At 40.6% G+C, this 21,950-nt stretch overlaps 1 protein-coding gene across 8 annotated transcripts in view; it reads left to right on the top strand.

Annotated features, from left to right (window-relative positions):
• nrxn2a (neurexin 2a) overlaps positions 1-21,950 on the top strand; it is a 124,266-nt gene that overhangs the window by 58,919 nt on the left and 43,397 nt on the right. For all 8 annotated transcript variants that reach the window (XM_034605945.1, XM_034605941.1, XM_034605944.1 and 5 more), the window contains 5 exons: positions 1,154-1,273; positions 1,360-1,741; positions 2,976-3,166; positions 4,090-4,263; positions 4,942-5,061. In XM_034605945.1, coding sequence (XP_034461836.1) covers positions 1,154-1,273; positions 1,360-1,741; positions 2,976-3,166; positions 4,090-4,263; positions 4,942-5,061 — 987 coding nt within the window. The remainder of the gene's footprint in view (positions 1-1,153; positions 1,274-1,359; positions 1,742-2,975; positions 3,167-4,089; positions 4,264-4,941; positions 5,062-21,950) is intronic.

Genomic DNA, 21,950 nt, shown 5'->3' with positions numbered 1-21,950 from the left:
TATACCACACACAAAGAATCCCTCACTTTCCTTAGGGGAATCCTCACTCTGTTTTCTGTGTTGGTTGCCTCAACATCAAGGTGTTTGGGTTTAGAAGCTGACATTAAGTAGGTCCCCCCGGAAACACAGATAACACGCAGTGATCCCACATTCTCCTCTTTCATTAGAGTAAATCTTGTCCGTACCTGTGTTCTCGTGATGGTTTACAAGCTAAACATTTCTGTCTTACTGTCGGACATGATTCCAGCGACTGCTTCGTTTTTCATTATCCAAGTAAAACCCATCAAATGTAGAGGGGATTGGCTGTCATTGATCTGTCTGGTGTGCGTAGTCGATATTCAGCAGGTGGATGGTGGTATCATGCGGTGCTCTGTAAAGACGCTTGATATGCAGCCCAGTACAAAGCCCCCCCCCCCCTCCCTCCCCAGTCGCCGCTTTATTTCCCCGAGGAAGAAACAGTGAAGTGTTCGGAAACCCGTTGATGTTTTCCATTTATTGCCCTCTGTACGTCCCCTGTAATTCTCCTGCACCCTGAGCTCAATTAGACAGACAAACCCCTAAAGGCGCATTCAGCTTAGGCATGGCCAATTAGTTTCCCAAGCGATGTCAGAACTCCTTTGAACTGCCGTGTCGGCCTGTTGCATAGGCACTGATTCGGGATGACGGTGCAGCAGTGGCAAGCCTCTGCACTGTGACCTATTTTGAAACCGGCAGAAAAATGCAGAGGATAGTGCAGAAACGCTGAAACCTAAAGCTGTATGTTTGGGCCAAGCCTCAAGATAAGACTTAATATAATCCCACCAGCAGACATCAATAAAATGCCACTGCAAAGAGAGGCATGCATCATACGATTTTACAACAAAAATCTTTTTGGAAATAGGAGCTACTCGTCTAATTTATTTGTCTCGTTTCTCCTTTAAGTGTGTATTGAACGAATGCAAATTATTAGCTGCATACCAATCCTGATGGCTGTGTGTGTGTGTGCGTGTGCGTGTGTGTGTGTGTGTGTGTGTGTGTGTGTGATTCTGAAAGCAAGTGAATGTAGGCTGTGCACCCTGGGGAGAGAGTGCGGCTCATGTTGAGAGCTTCGTGTGGGAAAAGTGCACTGAGCTGATTTAGCTGTGATTCTCACTTGATGCTGTTTACATCTCAGGCAAGGGACCGGAGGTGCTCCTGGTTGGCGACAAGCTGAACGACAACGAGTGGCACGCAGTCAAGGTGGCGCGGCGTGGGAAGAATTTGCAGCTCTCTGTGGACAATGTGACCGTGGAAGGTACTTTGGGAATGAAGGGGCTGTAGTAGCAGGAGTTAAGATGTTGAAAGGTATTTGTAATTTAACCTTCATGTTTTGCTCCGCAGGCCACATGACCGGCGCCCACACTCGCCTGGAGTTCAACAACATCGAGACGGGGATCATGTCAGAGCGGCGTTTCATCTCGGTGGTGCCCTCCAACTTCATCGGCCATCTGCAGGCCCTCTCCTTCAACGGGATGCTGTACCTGGACCAGTGCAAGAACGGAGACATCTCCTTCTGCGAGCTGAATGCTCGATTCGGCATGAGGCACATTGTGGCCAATCCTGTAACGTTTGTAACCCAAGCCAGCTACCTGGCCTTCTCTACGTTGCAGGCCTACGCTTCCATGCATCTTTTCTTCCAGTTCAAGACCACCAGCCCTGACGGCCTCATCCTCTACAACACTGGAGATGGCAGTGACTTCATCATGGTGGAGATGGTCAAAGGGTAAGGGCTGGTTATATGTGCATATAGTGCAACCAGGCCGGGGCTGAGGAAAGATTCAAGGGACTTTTTTGCTGCAAAAACAATTATACCTCGTTTTGTACTTGTATAATCTTATTTCAGTGCAAAACTCGAGCCACTTGAATATGAGCTTATCCTCTTTCTTGGGCTTAAAATTACATAATCATGATTCATATCTTGAATTCGTCAGCCCGCAGCACTGAAGAGAAACACGAAAAAACATTTGTTCATCGTGAATTAATTTGTTAAAGGGAGAGAAGCACAGAGTGGAAGCATGAGTGCACAGTAGACGCTGTTACAACTGAACCAGTGTCGCTCTCACACTCAGACCGACTCGAGCACATTTGGCAACTTGACGCAGTCACAAATAAATTCGAGCGTCCCACAGTCAAACCTCGTTGTCCTCTCAGTAATTAGCGGCGGGCCTCATTCAGCTCGGGAGCTCTGCTTCACGAGAAGCTCTCACACAGCACAGACTAAAAATGATGCTTCTTCAAACGCTTGTGTCACAGTGTTGAGGCTGCGCAATGCTTCAATCTGTGAAGTGTAGAAGGTTTTTCACGGACATTGCCTCTGAGTCCAGAACAACAACATGCTATGTAAAGTACACACAGGGCGGAGACATGCCAGCTCTGGTTCAGAGTGAACAAGCAAAGGGGGTCTCAACAGGACTTTAGCTGGATCTAGTCTAAATGGGGGATATTGATTCAAGTGCCTGGAAATGTCTGACGTCTCTCACTACATCCTGTTTTTCATGTGGATTTGCACCAAATTACACACACTCTTAAATATCAGTCCCCTAAACATGCCTGTTTCTTTTCATCAAGATCCATGAATTAATCTCTGAGAAATCAACTAAAATGTGGAAAAACGGTCTCTCATAATGTTAAAGAAAGTGACATTTTTTGGGGGATCTGACCTAATTTAATGGGCTCTTCCCTGACCCATATTGCATCCTTCCACTAAGTTTTGTGTTAATGTGTTAGTTTTGGGGTAATGTGTTAGCAATGTAACAAACAAAGCCAGTGAAAATGTAGCCACCTTGTCGGAGGTAATAATCATGCATATCACAACAGAAGTTTTATTTTTCTATCATCATGACATTATAATCATCAATCATCCTTAATGCCGTGTTGTAAATGTCATGTTAAATATGGAGAAATGACACTAGGTGAGAAATACTGAATGTTTACATCTCCATTGTCCTGTCCTGCAGGTACATTCATTATGTTTTTGACTTGGGAAATGGGCCGTCACTAATGAAGGGAAACTCTGACAAGCCTCTCAACGACAACCAGTGGCACAATGTTGTAATCTCCCGCGACAACAACAATATGCACATCCTGAAGATTGATGCCCGCACTGTCACACAACACACCAACGGAGCACGCAACCTGGATTTAAAAGGTAACTCATCTGAGCATCTGAACAAACAAATTCATTAGCGGATATAATGATTAATTGACTTTGTTGTGGAGTTTTGATTTTGTATTATTTTTCTAATATCGTGCTAAAAGGAATACACACACAAGTCTCCGTGAAGGTATTTAGTATGCACCAACATTAAGTGTGATGTGGGATATGGGCTCTGGAGTTTATAATGTTCAGTTTTGCTGACTCTATCAGAAATGCATAAATTCAATTAACTGTTTATTATAGAGGTCACTGGACCATATATTATATTAATGGGTGTTCCTAAATTATTTGTCCTTACATACATGAGGAGGACAGAATATTAGGAACACCTCTGAATGTAATGCAGGCCATTACAACACCATCACTATAACTATGACCTTGATATTATAACCGTATCATTAAATCAACTCTGGAGCGCAGTTGATTTATCGGTTGGCTGATAAAAGATCAGCTGATATGAGCCTTTAACAGACATATCTGTATCAGCGTTTGCAGATAAAACTTTTATTTTACAGAATAAAAAAGGCAGAAAACTTGTGCATTTATGTTTACATATTACGTAAAGACATTTTGTTTTATTTCCTAATTTTAAGTTTTAAGTATTTGGTTTTATATTTGTGTTTTCTTTTTATTTATAATAAAATGTATGGTTAAATTGTAAAATATCAAGTCTCAATTACATTTCCTTGTCTTGAGGGTTTGATTAGGACATCTTAGGAATCATTGCCAAAAAATGTATGTATATATGTATTGTAGATATAATGGAAATTCTTGACTACCTAATATGAGTATAAGCATCCTCCTTAGTTTAGTCATTTACTGGTTATTTTATCCCTTCACTATGTGCATCGTCTGTGAACCCGGCCTGTGTTTTAGAACATTCACCAACATGGGATTTTTCCTGTGTCTCACAGGGGAGCTGTATGTTGGTGGTCTTGGGAAGAGCATGTACAGCAGCCTGCCCAGGTTGATAGCATCACGGGAAGGATACAAGGGCTGCCTGGCATCTGTGGACTTGAACGGAAGACTCCCTGACCTGCTGGCAGACGCCCTCTACAAGGTGGGGGAGGTGGAGCGCGGCTGCGGAGGTGAGGAAGTGTGAAACACCCGTTTATCATTCCTCTAATCTGATTTCGTAATATATATCCAGTATCCAGGGCAGAGATGGAACCAGATTCACTGAAAACTAATAACATCACATGAAATGAAACTACTTCGCTGAATACTCCACCATGATTGGCCAGTAAACACATTTTGTGGTTTATTTTTTTCTCATTATACAGGCTTACATGCAATAACATCACTCTGCAGTCAAGAAATCCAGCTGCTTTTGTTGAGTCGTAATCAAACAACAAAACAGAACAGTGTAGCACAGAGTTCTGCCAAATCCTAATAATCTCAAATAATCTCTGCGGGTCGCCGCTCATTCAACAGTAAACAGAAACAACAGTTACATAAGAGCACCCAAAGTTCCGACTCGCGGGGTCTCCAAAATTAACAGGCTTCTTCTACATTGTAATAGGAATGAGCAAAGTCAATTTTATACCAGTATCAGTGAGGACATTTGATAAGTAGAAAATAACTGTGGCCCGATGGTGCTTTCAGGCTCTCCACCACGAGTAGAGTGTTCCCAATGCTCCTCCTGAGAGTGTGACTGTGCATCAATGATTATCAGACAATCTGATTCTATGTCTTTAGCTCCTGATCTACTGTGCTTTACTACCCAGTAGATGTCGCATGTTAATTCTGCTGCCCACACTCTGCAGGTCCCAGCACCACCTGCACAGAGGACTCCTGCCACCACCAGGGAGTGTGTCTGCAGCTGTGGGAGGGCTTCTCCTGCGACTGCACCATGACCACCTACGGGGGGCCGTTCTGCAGTGACCGTAAGTGCAGCTTTATTACATCTGAGCGGGGATACTTTACTCTTTAATAGGAAACTTGTCAACACAATGGAAGCGATGATAATGATCAGATCGCACTATTAAGTAAGTGGTCGACAGTTGAATATATCTGTAAAATACTAATTATTAAGGCTTTAGTATTGAGAGATTAATATCTAGGTTAGTGTCTCACAAGCAAAAGGATAATTTTGCAGAACTGACTGCTGCGTTTCTTTTTTCTTCATTACTCCTGTAACATATGTGGCCCTTCAGATTTTATTCAGGACCCTCTGGGCACATCACAAACACCAGGTTGGGGACACTGATGTGACCGATTGCAGTTAAGCAACCTTCAAGATTAATCTGCTCTCACAAAAACAAAACTCACATAACTCAGACAGCAGGACACATGCATTTTTATGCTAAAATGCAAAAGAAACAAAAACAATCAAATCAAGCAGGAGACTCACACAATGCCTTGGAAATCAATCAACAGTGATACCAAGTGATTTGTAGTTATTCGGTAAAGCATTTAAAAACTCTACAAACACTCCTATTTGGTATAATACTATTGTATCATAATAATTACATCGATGACTGACCACTCTTTTGTTGTATTTAATTGTTTTTTATTCCAATAACTTGTAAGTTTTAAGTGACAATATAACTTTGTTTATTATAGTTTTTTCTTAAAATAATCTTCTACTCAAAAGGAGAGTGTGATGGGAAACATGTCTTGGCCTTACACACACACACACACACACACACACACACACACACACACACACACACACACACACACACACACTGACATAAACTGTTCACCTCACGCATTAGACCACAGGGTGATGTACTGTCTTTCTAGCTCGAGGAACTGAGTGGATACTTTCACACCAATTGCCCCGTGACACATACACATCACCACATTTCAAAAAGGAAATCTCAAATCTGATTGCTCTGCTTTCTTCCACTATAAAGTGTCCTCTATGTCCAGCATAATGGAGCCTGACTTTTACCAGAAGCTTTTCATACTTATAATAGCAAGAGATTAACATTAAGCTCATTGGTCCAGTGGTCATGGCGAGTTAAGCTTCATTTGCTGCAGAGTCATTTAGAATAACTGCAACAATTGTGCCTTTGTGGTAATCATTATTGAAATGTGCTGCTTTCGCAGTAGTGTTTTTAGAGGGGAAAGGACATTACACTGTGTAAACTCTGCAGGGGGGTTATTTGAGGATAATTTGCGGATAACTGCCAGAAAGTTGCGTTCCCCGGAAGGAGACATCTTGTAATTCCTGCACAGTAAAGACATTTTCATCACTGATCAGTGTCATTATTTTTGCTGGACAGTTTTAAGTAGTGGTCTAATTATAACCTTCACCCCTGTCCATTTGTTGGTTGGTTGGTTTTTAAGCAACGTTGCACAAAAACTCCTGGACAGATTTCCACATGTGGTTTGGTGATGATCGAGGAAGATTATGAGATGAGGCCTTTTTCACTGTTTTCACCATCTTTTTGGGAAAAAAACAACATATATGATTGTGTGAAATTTGGTGATTTCTTGTTTCTTACTTGGTTTGTAAGTAAGATTAGACAAGTTCTGTGCTTTAGTCTGAAATCAAGAAGATACTCTCCTCCTCCGTCTTCCTTCTAGCGTCATAAACTCACACGGCCAAATCAGCTCACTGCTATCGATCTAACCTGCAGTTCAATAGTTCATCCTCTGCACTGCACTGTCCAAAGACCCAGATAAAACATATACCGCAGTACGCTGCTCGAGCTGATTTTTGCTGTCTGCATGAACAAGAAGTCAACCACGGCCTAACATAGTTATTAATACATTCTGTTTAAGTAAAAAAATGCTCTGTGTTGTCTGATGACCGCAGGACTTCTGTGTATTGATTTTCCTCCTCACTTCGGTATCTCTTAAAATTGACTTTCTACACTTTTTATAACTAAGTGTTGTAGACAGTGCAGCTTTTTTTAAACTCTTCATGTCTATTTCCAGGCAGATAACGGTTGTCGGCAGCCGCGGTTTGACAAAGAAAAGAGAGGGACGAGGAGCATGTTGATCCTTATTAAACCTGATAAAGATTCCCGGTGAGATGCTGGTGTGCAGTTGTTCAATCATGCATTCAAAGGCTCCGCCATTAAAATCAGTTCCCAGCATCCCTTGAAAACCATCCTGGAGTCTTTCACACATCATCTCAGTGAGAATTTCAAACAGCCGCCTAAGGCTAAACCTTTACAAGAGTATTTCTAACAGGGGTTTTTGACATGAACGCGTTTACAGTAAAACTTGGTTGTCACAGACAGAGGCTGTTTAAAGAACATTGAACACAGACAGGATTCGTGTGTTATATCTGTATTTTTAGTCACATCAGAATGGGCTTTAAGAACCACAGGAGGTGCACACATGTAGTGTAAAAGTGTCCGATCCCTTTGAGAATGGCTCGGGTTCCTGAAGTAAAATTCCCAGTCATTATTTCCATAGACGTTCGAGAAAATCCTCATTAAAAGAGATTTAATCCTGGAAAAAGGCCGACCAGCTCCGAGATGAGTTGTGGCCATAAAACAATTTATTCAGAGCAAAACAAAAAACATTCTAAACAGAAAAAAAGGCAAAGGTACAACACTGTGTGCAAAATTCCTTTAAGAATAAAGGAACTAAACATCCCATAAACCAACAACGACTTCCAGCGCGCTGCCTCTTGAATTTAACCTTGTTGTTAACATAGTGTTGCAATACATTGTAGTTTGTATAGCGTTTGATATAGTGTGAAGTGTACTGACCTTGTGAAGTAACTCTGAACTATCTGATCGTAGTCGAATGTAGCCGACCGGATCTTTGTGGTTATGGTGAACGTTTCCATGGTAACAGTGAGATCCACCAATCAGAGATGTCACTATTAACCCTGAGGATTGTGGGTAGAGCAGTGATTCTCCTTCTCTTGACATTGCAAATAAAACACGTTGAAATCACATACAGACTTGTGGCTTCTACAGGAGCATATTAACTTGTTTCACAATCCTGTGGCTGAGGGAAGTTCGCCTTGGATGGTTTCTATATTATGGCTGATAATCAAAATCTCTATTCAGATATGTTTTACGTCTGGAATCACAATGAGGGTTTAACCATAGATATATCCCTGCATTTACAAGCCTATTGTTAAGCAATTGACAGCAAAAATAATACTTTTCAAGGAAAATACAAGTCATTGCAGCATTTTCCATTTTAATCTAGTAGTGTTCAGAGAGGACTCTCAATCATGTGGGTGGTAAATGGCACGGCTGGCCGATATCAAAGGTCAAACCAATACATCAGTCCGACTGGAGAGGAAATAACAAGCCCCATGCGTCACATTGAGACATCATCAGAGTCATTAAAATAAATGGGAAAAGTGACAATAAAAAATAAAACACAGACAAATTTATAGACAGGACAAAGGTTTCGCAGCCGTCAGTGTTTGCTGGTAAAGTCTGTCTGGCTCATGCACAATCTGCTGCCTCGCTTATCTCGCCTCACAAATAATCCATCCCATGTCTGTCTACCGCTCCAGAAAACTCCCGGAAACCAGCATGAAAACGAAAAGCGAGTGTTCCTGGTGTTTGACCATCATTCAATATTATAACCTCATAAAAGTGTATAGGAGCTTGTTTAACAACGGATATTCCTTTGTTGGCCTGTGCCCCACTACATTTATATTCATATACAGAAAGCAATTTAGCCAGTGTGCTACAGACATCTGTGCTAATTTACCTCGAGGTCACTGTTTCATCACCAAAGTCACCGACATATAATGATGTTCTGTGCTCAATTTTCAGCTCTGCTTTCTGTAAACATATGGAGAGTGTAATTATCGGTTAACCTCTGCCGTTTATAGATGATGGTTTTGGCATTTTCATTTCCTTGCTCTGTGTGTGTGTGTGTGTGTGTGCGTGTGTGTGTGCATGTGTGATATGTGTGGATTTAGGTTACAGTTAGGCAGGATTTGGTCCCTGTTAAGATTAGTGGTCAGATATGAATTGTGTTTAGATTAGGGTTAGGTATCAATTGGTCCCAGTTAAGGTTATGAGATAAGGTTTTAGGTTTGACTGTCTACAATGAATGGGAGTAAATGCAAAGTCCTAATAAGGATAAATGTAAACTTTCTGGAATTGATTGCAATAATAATACCAGATATAGTGAAAGAAAAGGGAAGTGTGTCACTGGTTTATTCCATCGAGTGATCTACTAACATAAGAGTAGCTTGTAACCATTAGTTGACAAGTATTCTATGTGGCCCACAAACACAGTGAATATTCTATTGGGCCGTCTATAACCTGAAGGAGTCCTGGGCTATTTTGGCCATTTTTTAAATTCTGTTGATTTTGTGTTTATACACGACATTAAAGAATGTCAAGAAAGGCATTTAATTGTTTACTTCGATAAAGTGTAGAGCAACCAAAAACTTGTGTTTTTAATTATAAAGTATCAACAAAGGTTTTTAAACGTAGAAAATTTAAATACAGGTTGTTAATGAAGTACAGTAATGAAAATGAAATTGTAAGACTGATATCACATAGAGTTATATATACTATTTAGTGTAAAAAGCAGGTGTAATCATATGCGTTTCTTTCATTGTTGTATCTATACGATATATCAGCACTCCATGTTGTACTTTGTCATATGATTTGATCATGCCGGTGTAATCGGTGCCTCCTAAGAGTTAAGATTTATTGTTAGTGTATACATATACGTGTATATATATATATATATATATATATATATATATATATATATATATATACACGTATATGTGTGTGTTTGTGTGTTTTTGTGTAAAACACATGGCATTCCACCTGACATGGCTTTACGTAACTATTCTAGCATCATCTATCTGCAGAGTGGAACCCACCTCCGCCATTAATTTATAAGTCAACATTTCCTTTGAATTCCCAGGGAAGCGAGGCAGACTGGAGCTGATAGCTTGCAGGCACGCAGGCAAGGTACAGTAACATGGCGCTAGACAGCAGCTGTCTTCCTTTCCCGTTTCAAATGCCAGTTAGCAAGCATTGTATCCCGACTCCATTTCATTTGTCAAAATGAATTGATCTCCGTTTCCTCAGGAGAGCTGGCTGAGGTTTAGCGTTATCCAGCAGAACCTATATTTATCCAATGAGTCTAAACATATATATATATGAGTACATGTATAATTTTAAGATCAAACAAACTGTCATTTAGATTTCTCTTCCCCATCTTTTGGGAAATGTTTGGGTGTAGAGCTTTGTGTAAAACACTTGTGAAAGTGGCCTGTACTCTGTTGTAATGTCGTATAAACTGTGACAAAAGTTGTATAAAAAGTGCTCGATCAAATCCCAATTTTTCTTTGACCTTCACGTCAGGTGGAGTCATCCTCGATTATGAGTGTGTCCCAAAGGCCACAAGGATAATCCAGGATAGAGGTTCAGACTTAATCTTGTGCCCCGGGACCGAGGCTCAAGAAAACATATTGCTGTTCATAACATGGTGACCTACCCGAAATAGACTTGTGAGCCACTTCTGAGTCTGAACTATATAAAGTCAATGGTATGGATTGTGTTTGGAGAAGCTGGGATCAGACAGACATAACGGGCAATTGACACAGTGATTTACGTGAAGTACAGCGTAACTAATTATTTATAACCAATATATAGACTTGTAATAGAAAAAGATTTACAGCAGGCTGAATGTAGTTTTATTGATTATATTTCAATGATTATATTTGTTTAAAAAACTGCAACTCCTCCGGCAAACACAATCGGATGCTGGATGCCTTTCTTAGCGACAGAATCATCAAGAATATGTTGGGGAAATGTCGGAGTTGGAGAAATTAGGGGTACATTGAGCCAACCACTTCTTTTACGCCCTTAACACAAGTCAATAGTGGATAAACAACATGTAACATAGCCTTTTTGTATTTGACAGCAGTGGTATATATGATCCACAAAGTTTACAATTGGGAGTTAGAAGATCAGAGGTAGGAACCGGAGTGTTCCAAGTGGAAGAGGAGGGGAGCATCAGCCACTGTCCCCGCCTCCACGGGAGAGTGACGGTCGGGCCATGTGGAGCAGTTGAAAGCGTGTGGGGAGGGGCGAGTCTGTGCTCGTCCCAGTCCCGTGCTCGTAGAACCGCATGTGCACGCAGAGCACAAATGCTCATTAGCGGATAATGCTCCGTGCACTTGTATCATGGGGGCCAGGTTTTTAAGTGCATGAATTTTAACACGAAATAAACGCCATATATATGCTGTTATGTGAAAAGATAATGAATGTCATACATAGTTGTATCATTATAACATATGTCTTCATAGGTGAAGAAGTTGGAATAATTGACAAATTCTGTATATTAATGAACACTTATAGACATCTTTATATTTGCTTACAGACTGTAAATAAACCATTTAATACATACGTATTAGACAGATTATTAAAATGCTGCTTATGAGACTTGATATTAAATGTTACCAAAGTACAATATGAAAACATAAATGATCTAAAAATTATGATTTCTCTGTAATATTATGTCCACTTTATGACTCATTTTATTAAGACTGACATATCATACAGATTGCATTTTAATATATATACACTCACACTATGAATTGTTAGCATAAAAGAGGCCATTTCATGGAGGTACGTAGGAGTGGAGGAGTGGAGGAGGAGGCCGGCACCTCCCACAGGGACATTCATTTCACATTGCCAACCACTAAAACATCAAGTTCAGTGCAGCTCGCACAATGTTACATTGATTGAGCCTTTGTAAAATGAGACGGCCGTCTGTAGAAATAATCATGCAAATTATTAGGGCCAAGCACATTGGTCACATTACATCTTGATCAAGTCAGGCCTCCTGTATTTCACTGTTCTCATACGCATGTAGGCGTTGAAAGTGAAAGGGAGTCTGACCTTCCATTGTTTCCCCACAATAACCTTTAGGTGGTCGAGTCCGCGTCCAGACTGAGCTCTGCCTCCTGCTTGCTTCAACATCACATAACAAAAATCCCACCCACCCTTTTACACAACATCCTACATGATCTGCTGCGTGTGGAATTGAGAAAACATCCGTCGACCATGTAATGAAGTTCAGGTGGAGAGATGTTATCATTATGAAAAGGTCTTAACCTCCTCAGGGCAAACGTCTGCCCTGCTGCTTGTGCAGAGCTTTCCCGCCGGTGGCCCGTTCACCTTGTTACCGGCCACTCTGAGGTAACGGCGCTGTGTGTCTGCAGCCTCCGCGAGACCTCAGAGAGCAATTAAAAGATCTCTGTGTCCACTTGCTGCAGAGACGCATTAGTCGCTGCTGCTTTTCAAGTTTCAAACGAGACATTTCTAGGATCACAGGCATCGTCCTCCTCAGGAAGCAACCGCCAACTGATTCTCTTGATAAGTGGAAATTGCACTCAAGCATGGAGGCTTTATTCACTGTGCATCCTTTCAGACCGGTTACAGTAGTGGACTCCATTAAAGTTAACTTCTCATAAAATTGCCTTTAATTCTTCGCCATGATTCTTGTCAGTTCGTGCTGATTCACCCTGTTTGTGGGATGAATGTGTGAAAACCGCTGCTACCGCCACAGATTGAATGGATTTTGTTGGAAACGCTGCAGAGAAAGTGAAACAAAAATCCTAGATCCGCCCATTAATTTGAATCTGCGCCAAAATTTAACGAGTTCTTTACTGTCCCATACTGCATCCTTCCACCAAGTTTTGTACCAATCCGTCCAGGAGTTTTTGCAGAATCCTGCTGACTAACAGACAGTGGAAACATAACCTCCTCTGCAAAGGCAATAACTTGATAACAAACTGGTTTTCCATTCACATAAACGTGCGTGATTCAATTTTCTATATAGAAATCCTCCATTCTCAAGTACTATTTCCCAGACATTCTATGATCTTTAAATTTTCCCCCGCAGTCGACATAACCTTCAGTTCAGCCTCCTGACTTCAGCTGTGTTCAACATAAAGACAGTGTATCCCCACAAATGATTGTCTCTGCCACATCTCTGCTCGCTGTGACTCATATGGAACCTGAGCTCAAGACTGCCGGCGCAGCTCCTCACAGCTGCAATACAGAGGAAGAAAAGCTTGAGCAATCTGTCAGACACTGGCAGAACTTAGAAGAAGTTATAAGAGTTAACCTGGGACTTACAGGAAGCTAAAACATCAGGCAAAAACCATCCCTGCACTGAAACACACCACAGGTCGTTGTCTCACCACTCACAGCATATTTACAGCTTTTTAGCCTTTCAGGCATGAGTGGGGGACGTTTGACATTTACATAGATGTGAAACGAAGTCGAGCACCTGAGGGAATAATGTCCCATTTGGCTTATTTGTGTTTCTCTGTCGTCGCAGTTTCTCACATTAAAAAAACGTCTTTGTTGTCTTATGTGTTGTATTTTCAGGGGTTTTCTCTAAAGGGCAATATTATGTCATCAGAGTTACGATGCAGACACCATATTCAGAAAATTTCCAAATACCAAATATTACACAACGTGGAAAGAATTAGTGTGACACATTCACAGTGTTTACTAAGCTGTTAAGGAATTAATGTGGTTACAAAAACACAAAACTACTGACTTGGATGTTTGGGGGCTGATGTAATACAGATATATCGATATTTAAGATTAATTAAAACTGAATTAATTGAAATACTCTGTTTTACAACTATTTTTATATTTACCTGAGTGTAGATGTGCTAACGGGTGAAAGAGAGTTGATGCTGAAAAAGAAAACAAATCAGGCCCCATGCTTTTGAGAATTACATCCTACAAATATCAGAGGATGGCACTAAAAGAAATGAAAGATGGCTAAATTATACAATCATCACTTTATTAGATAAAAGACAGAGGAACCTCAAAAGTTCAGTTCATTTACCACACAGATAAGCAACCAGGGAAATGCGTCTGCAAGAAAGAGCAATGGCTGAACTTTTCTGTTAATCTAATTGGTTCCCTTCATCCTTCTGATCTAAAATGAGTTTTAGTTTGTATGTGGGCAAAATGAATAGTTTAGTTACGGTTATCACAAAGTTTTCAGCCTATTAATATTCAGTTTAATATGAGAGGGATATCTAAACTTTATTTAAAATGAATGAAAATAAGTCAACATTTGGACTTTTTTGGATTACCTTGAACCAATCCTGCTGTTCTGTCAAGTCTCATTTGACTACTAGTAGTATTTTAGGTTTGGCAATAGTTTCTCACCTCTGCCAGGGAGGTTCTGTTTTGGCTCCTGTCCGTTTTGCTTGGTTGGCTTTTGCCTGTCAGCAGGATTCTGCCAAAACAGCTTAGGAGATTTCCACAAACCTTGGTGGATGGATGGGACTTAGACCAAGAAAGAACCCATTACATTTAGGCCTGGATCTGGACAAAGTTTTACTTTCTTTAACATTGCGAAATAGGGAGTTTTTTCACCAGTTTCCCAGGCAATAATGTGTAAATCTTGATGACAAAAAACAGACAATTTACTGCAGATCCAAATAAATATCCTGATCGAGCGGAGTTAAATAAAGTTTCATAAGGGGTCAGCTGGGTCTCGGTGGAGGAATGCGCTCGTTTGACATGAGAAAGTTCAACATTTCCTAAAATATTTCCAAAGGGGAAAGAAATTTGCCTCCAGCTTCCTCGGTTTCATTTGTGTGTCTGCAGAAGACCAAAGTAATTGTCTTAACTGTGGTGTGATTCAAAACACCACCACTAACAGACTCAATGGGATGTCAAAGTCCTCCATTTCCGCTGTCTACTCCTTTAACATAACACAATGTTACAGCGGAAGACCGCAGGGTAGAAGAAATACACAGTTTTCTTGCTCAGACCTGCGTGAGGCTACACTACAAAGACGCAATTACAGCCTTTCACAACATGTATTACTAATACAGCACTCACAAAGTTACTCACAGTGAAAACCACTGTCTAATCATCTCCTCTCTGCCCGCTGATGTGTGCTGTTTGGATCGCAATGTTCTCCACTGTGGCTGAAGCGAAGGGTTTTTAAACTGAATGGATTTCTGTTAGACTGGAAATTACTTGGGAGTGCTCACTTTTTCGTGCACCCAAATATATTTGTGTTTCTTTTAATACAGTACACAGAAACATGTTGTGCTCGTTACTTAAACATGCATCCCTTCGTGTAATGTGCAGCAAGATGAACGGAGCAGCAAAGCCCGGATTTCCAGGCTCTGTTGTTTTTTTTTACTCTCTTTGCAGCTGTAACGTTCTGCTGATAGGATGAAAGCAGGTGATGGCTGTACACAGGGGTGTTGATTCACTCTGGGATCGACCGAGTTCGTAACCCATTCACATAACAGTGATTGGTTTGAGTCAGTTGTATGTATCAAAAAAAATATTTCACATTTGGAAAAAACGTTTTTTGGTATTTTGGATTTGTGTTTACTTGTTTAGCCAGTTAAAAAGATGTGCTTTCTATATTGCACACCACATTCAAACAGAACAAACTGAAGTTAATAACGCTGTCACCAGAGATTTATGTCTTTGCACAGAATAGTAATGTGTTTTTGCCCCTATTTTACAGTCTTCATATTCTTGTTGCATTGCATGGAAATGATCATATTATATATCAGAGGCACTATATCATTATTCTCAACTCTTCTTTTACCTCAGTAGATTTCTATCTAATAATAACGTATTCTCTTCCTTCTCCTAACCATCGTGTCGTGCAGTGGTTAGCAAACTAGGTGTCAGGACCCCCGGGGGGATCGTGAGACACTGAAGGAGGGTCACAAGATGATTCCCAGAAATCAAATCAAATCAGACACAATTCTCATGATCATACTGAGCCACAAAGCTTTAACATACTAGTTCAATTTAAGATAATTAACTAATTTATTAATTAATTATCTTAATCTCTGTGTGACCACTGAGGTGATCACGACAGATTAATGACAGTATCAGGTACAGCAGGTCGATTTACACCACCAAAGGAAACATTTCAATATATGCATTTAGATGAATTATAAGTGAGGACCGATGTTTTTAGTGGATACCAATGTTCAGACTATTGACCTTATTTGGAATAAGAGCATAGCCCGATTATGACAGACATCATTATGTCCACTAAGCTGTTATGTCCGATGTTATTCTGCCAGTTTAAAAAACATAATCTGAAATAGTTTAATGTAGGATGCTACCATTACAAATTTTAGGTGTCTTCTTTCTAATTCTGAAAAATCTCCTTTGAACCTTTTTCCATCTTTTTTACACCCATGTTGGTAACTGCCGTATTTCTATGTTGCAAAATGCTGTTAAAACTCTAATAGGATTTATTAATGCGATTAGACTTGTACATGTTTACATAATGTGACTGAGGTCAGAAAACTCCACATGTCCTAATACGAGGACATGTTGCTGTTAACATGTCAGTGTCTTATTCAGATTGTTGTCTTACTCTGGTTAATATCGGAGGATTGATCACCATGTAAATGTAGTCAGTATCCTTTGGGATAATGGGGGGTCAAGTTATTTTGGGGGTCGTGGGCTGAAAGCTTGGGAACCGCTGATGTAGTGAATGTGCTTTTTAAGCAACATGAGTCACCCGGCTCTATGGCTCTGTCTGTCTGGACCACCACTTTGTTTGAGTCTGAAATAATCTACTAAATTCCATGGCCATCCAGGCCATGGAATTTGGTGTGGACACTCATTTCTATTTGTCCTGTACTTGTTGCTGCAGGCTTGCTGTTGTTTTTAGGGTAACGATTGAAGCAGTATTTCTTACTGAAAACAGTCCAATCGTACCCAGTAGGCTACTTTCATGCCCTCATTAGCCCCCAGTATTGACATCGTCAGTAATCAGTAATTTGTTCTTCACAAATAAACCTGCTCATTATTTAAAGCCACCAGACTTCCTCCCTGACCTCTCGTAACCGTTGGGCGAAGGGTCACGTATCGGGGATAATTTAATGCGAGTTGATAGCTCATTAGGATGCAAACAGACGCGGGTTGTGCTCAGCTATGTTTAACAGATTGGAAAATACAAGCCACGCTGCCAGTTTCACTCAGATATGCGACAGGTTATTTCATGATTAGTCATGGTCTCTTATGAGTCACCCTGCAAAGACTGACTGCTGGAGAGGGAGTTCAATCTGCTGCCAATGTCACACTGACTAACAGAGTTAGGAGAAATATCCAAACCTCCATAACACACACTTCACTCACTCGTCCACCAAGGATTTCAAAACACGGTTACAGTGTATGAGACTGGAAGATACAGGAGGCAATCTAACATCACCCTGCAGACGCTGGAGCCGACTGTCGTTGTTTACTGTGTGAGACGTACTCTCATACCTTTTATGAGTTATGATGGCTTTTATACCATGTCCGTATGTGCCAAATATGATTTGTGAACTTAATGGGAGTTTTGCTGAGCTTACAGTAAATAATAATTACATTGACCCCAGAGCCATTCCATTATATATACCATCTCAGAGTTTCAACTGTCAGCAGGCTGGATACCGGACATGCATCGACCTAATCTAACAACCTAACAACCAACCATCTCTCGGCTTCTGTGCAGCTGATTTGTTTTAAGATCTCTCTACAGCTAGACTTTGCAGTTTATCATCACTGCTTGTGTGCTATTTAATTAGCCATGTCACGACTCACATGTGAAGCCCATTCATAATCATTATTCTTTATGATAATGGGAACCCAGATTCTCTTAAACCGGTAAACACTGGAAGATTTAACTTTGGTAGTTATTGAAATAACAGTAATGCCGGTGCACGGCTAAATCAGATATGTTAGATTGTTCATGAAAATCATTCCTCTCCTTGGTCTCATATAGAGTTCATTCAATAATATTAAAATACTTCACAGAGGAGAACTCACTGCTGCTGAGCTGACGTTTTATTGCCACGAAGCCAACACATACTGACTGAGAGCATCCGTGAGAGACTTCCTCCATTTGTGCCTGCAATCTGTTACCATCACACATCGCATGTAAACAGCTGCATCGTGAAACTCAATCCAACATATTGTGGGCGCTTGTCTCGCTTGTGTCAACAGCCTGGACATCTTGTTTAAGCAGAAAATAAGAGCTTATTTTATGACAGAGCTGCTTCCTCTCTCCCTCCAAATGGTTTAACAGACCTAAAACTGTCAGTATTATGCTTCTAAAAATATGTAATAATTATTCAGTGTAATGTCTAAAAACAACCAGAGCTATTTTATATATTTTGTTGACTTGTTTTCCTAAATTATCCAATCCCCAATTTTATTCAAGTTAACAGGATGTTTAATTTTGGTTTATTTGGGTCATGTCTACTTTACTCATCTCTGCTCAAACATCTCACACTGCTAGCCAGTTAGCCAGTCGACCTTTGCGTCCTTCCACTGTTTGTGTTGGTCACTGCTTAACATGAATTACACTTTAATATATTACTTCATCCATGAACAGGATTTGTGCCTGAGTCTTGTCAGGTAGATTTAAATTGGCAGTGGCGGTGAAGACAACCCCCATGACCCCATGCTGCTTAACGACATCATCAAACTAGCTGTTTTGTTATTTTTTTGATTGAGAGACACCTAGTGGCTGAAGTTTCGTATTATACATTTAAATAGGCTTCAGAATTATCAAGAACAATAATCATGTTATACTGTAAAACTCCCTTCTTCTCAGAGGAGCTTTAGTTATATATTTATTAAAGTTTAAAATGTAAGTGTGTTTTAAACATACTGTATATGACTGCTCCCAAAAAGTGAAACCAAAACACCTTGATCGCCACCTTGTGGCTGGCTGCATTATGGGAAATACATGTTTATCAAAGATGGCCTCTGTCATTTTAGGTAGTTCTTATCACACTGATGTTTGTCCGAGTGTTTTCTGGTTTGGTTTTATTTAGTTATTAGAAGCATAAGGATGCAGTGAAAGGTCTTGATTGACAGCTGACACTGAATTGGTTGAGCACATATTGGCTGGACCTCGCTACTGCGAATCCACAGATTGCTACTGTACAGGCTGTGGCTTCAAATACACAAGATGGCAGCGTCCGTATCCAGGATATTTTGCCATTGTTTCTGGATAGTGGGAGGAAGCGTAAACATGTCGTCCATCTTTTTGGTTTAAAACAATAATAAATCCAAAGGTACCTTGAGTGCAACATCTGTTTAGCAGCTCACATATAAGTGAAGAGCCTCTCTGTCTTTTGAATTAATTTTTCTAATTCAAACCAAAAAATTATTAAAATGAAAATATGCCAGCAACAGCAAGTTCATAGCAGGGCTTGGTAATTTAGGCTACTGGCTCAGAGATGCCCGAGACAATATGTGATTGTGGTTGGAAAAAGTTTTTAATTATTTAATAGCTGAGATTATGTGAATTAATAATGTAGAACTTGAGTACTGGTTTAAGACACAGTTATATCAAGTCTTGGTTAACCTATATGGTGTGTTATACTATTTCCATCCACTAGTGTTTGCAGTAGCTTTCCATCCATCTATATGTATATATATATATATATACAGTATATCTCTTTCTGGTTATAATGGATGCTTAAGGGCATGGATGGGTGAAAATGTCAAATAATACACAAATACTTCAGATGAAAACTGGGAACAAAGATCTCAAGCTACTTCAGTTTTGTCCACGAAGAAAAATGTAAAAGAAAAAGAATCCAGGCATAACTATATTGTCCCAGCTTCATCCCACTATGTGTGTCAGAGGTAGACTGAGGGGAAAGCCTCTATTACAGCATCATAAGTGAACAATAAAACTGAAATATTCCCTTAAAAGTCCTACCAGAAGGCTGTAAATCAGCCTGAACTAGCCTCGGTGTGATGACCGATTTAAACACCCATAGGCAGTTTGCAGACAGAGATAAGAGCCGGCCAGGAGGCTGCATCTGCAGCTCGAGCACAGGGCTGTGACTGCAGAGGATCTATTTGCATCAGAGAGGAGCGTTTTCTTTTTATAATAACAGGCAATTTGTTAAAGAGGATATTTGGAAACAATAATCATATGAAGGCTATTTATTAAAACAATGGATTTTCTAAATGGATTGTTCACTAACCGAAGAAGTAACAGCAATCATAATATGCCTGCAGGTGAAGTAACCAAGAGCACATATAATTATGGCAATAAGCGGTGTAAGAGTGGGGTCAGAGGCTCGCCAAGAGGCTCGGTGCTTCTGCACACAGTGAGTGCTGTGGGTGTGTGGAGATACAAGATGAAGTATAAATTGTCTCACTTTGGCAGTTAGTGCCTCTGTTCATTGTGCAATTTTCCAGGATGAAATTCCCTAAAGTGTCTCCTGGGCACTGTCCAGTTTGGGGCCTGACATTATGCAAGGCTTGATTTCCAAAATGGTGAATCCCCACCCTGCTCTGACTGTCCCTCTGTGCCCCGCTCTGTATGGGAACACGGTGGGTTTCACTTCACACCCAGACCACGCAGCAGCTGAGCCTCAGATGAATGGTAGTCTATGCTGGCTGCTGGTGGAGAGGGGAGCTTCCAAGTCCCTACTGCAGGGGCTGCGAGAGAGAAGAAAGGTTACATTCAGTTTACATCATAAAGGCTAGACACACGCACACACGCACACGTACACGTACACGCACACACAAAGAGGCCTTCACATTCAGAGCCTGCCTCGCTCTGCCTTCGTTTCTGTCTTTGTCAGCACAGACACGCTAACTTATACATCATTCACTCACTGTTCCTCTCGCAGAGTCGGAGCTCTCAGTCTGTTTGGTGGGAGATAAAATTATAAAAACCGTAATGAAGAATTGAAGAACACAGAGTGCATGCAATCATGTGATGTCATTGTGGGCGTCTTCAATGTGGCAAGCCTGTGTCTACACAACATCACATCATTCTGAAAATGTGCAGAGTACTGAGTCCGGACATTTTGCCTTTTGCCTTTCTGAGAAGAGTAAATAAAGAAGCAGGACATGATGTAAACATTCTGCTGCGGAAATCATGTGTTTGTTTACATCACGTCAACAAGGGGGGTGGGGCTGACAGGAAAAGCTCTGGAATAGGTCCGGAGCAAATAACATTGTGTTCTCACATACACTCCCTCCAGAAAATGTTATAATAATGTCTGGACTTTAGTGCGTGACATCAGCAGCAACTTGTAGTAAATGCATATGAGTGCATCCATCAACATTATAACCATCATTATTGTTTAGATTTGATTAAATATGTTGTGTGCAGGACTTTGCCTGTGAATTAACTTAACGAGCACAGCTCTATCAAAAATCAAGATGGAGTTCTGCAGCTATAAAACGAGGCTGTCACTCCGCTCTGCTTTTAAGGCAACATGACAGGATTTACGGACCTTTGAAGCCAGACCATATGTGCTTAGTTTACAGATGCATTGAAACTGCAGAACTATTTAATGTGATATCAGGAAGAATGTCACCAAACTGCATCACTAACAAGGATCATAATAAATGGAACTGAAACATATCCAACACATACATAACAGGAAAAGTGAATATTCAGCCAGTTCCGGCTCACCTTTAATGGGTGATTATCTCAACGTTTTCTCTAGGATAACAGTATGTATTCAAGGAAAAGCACCCGGGTCATTTATGTAAAGGAAAATATAATTTGAATTCCTCATTAAATTATGATATATGGTGATATTTAGTATCATAAATGTTTTCGTTTCCAAAGAGATGTCACCTTGGATCATCTGTACATACTGACTCAAACGGCACAAGCTAAAAACAGGCTCACATGCAGTGGCTGAAGGGACTGTGGCAAACTGTGCAGACTATACATCACTCTTGATATGATTCAACATAAGATGGATTTTATGTAGTTGAGGTCACGACTGCCTTCTCCCCCACTCAGCCTGAGCAACTGGCTGCTGTCTTCAGCTGCTGGAGCTTCCTCTGTGGCCTGATAAAGAGCC

The sequence above is a fragment of the Hippoglossus hippoglossus genome, chromosome 14 (assembly GCF_009819705.1).
Source record: "Hippoglossus hippoglossus isolate fHipHip1 chromosome 14, fHipHip1.pri, whole genome shotgun sequence".
Classification (NCBI taxonomy): Eukaryota; Metazoa; Chordata; class Actinopteri; order Pleuronectiformes; family Pleuronectidae; genus Hippoglossus; species Hippoglossus hippoglossus.
Note: the sequence above shows the minus strand (reverse complement) of the source record. Positions and strands in the feature narration are given on the sequence as shown.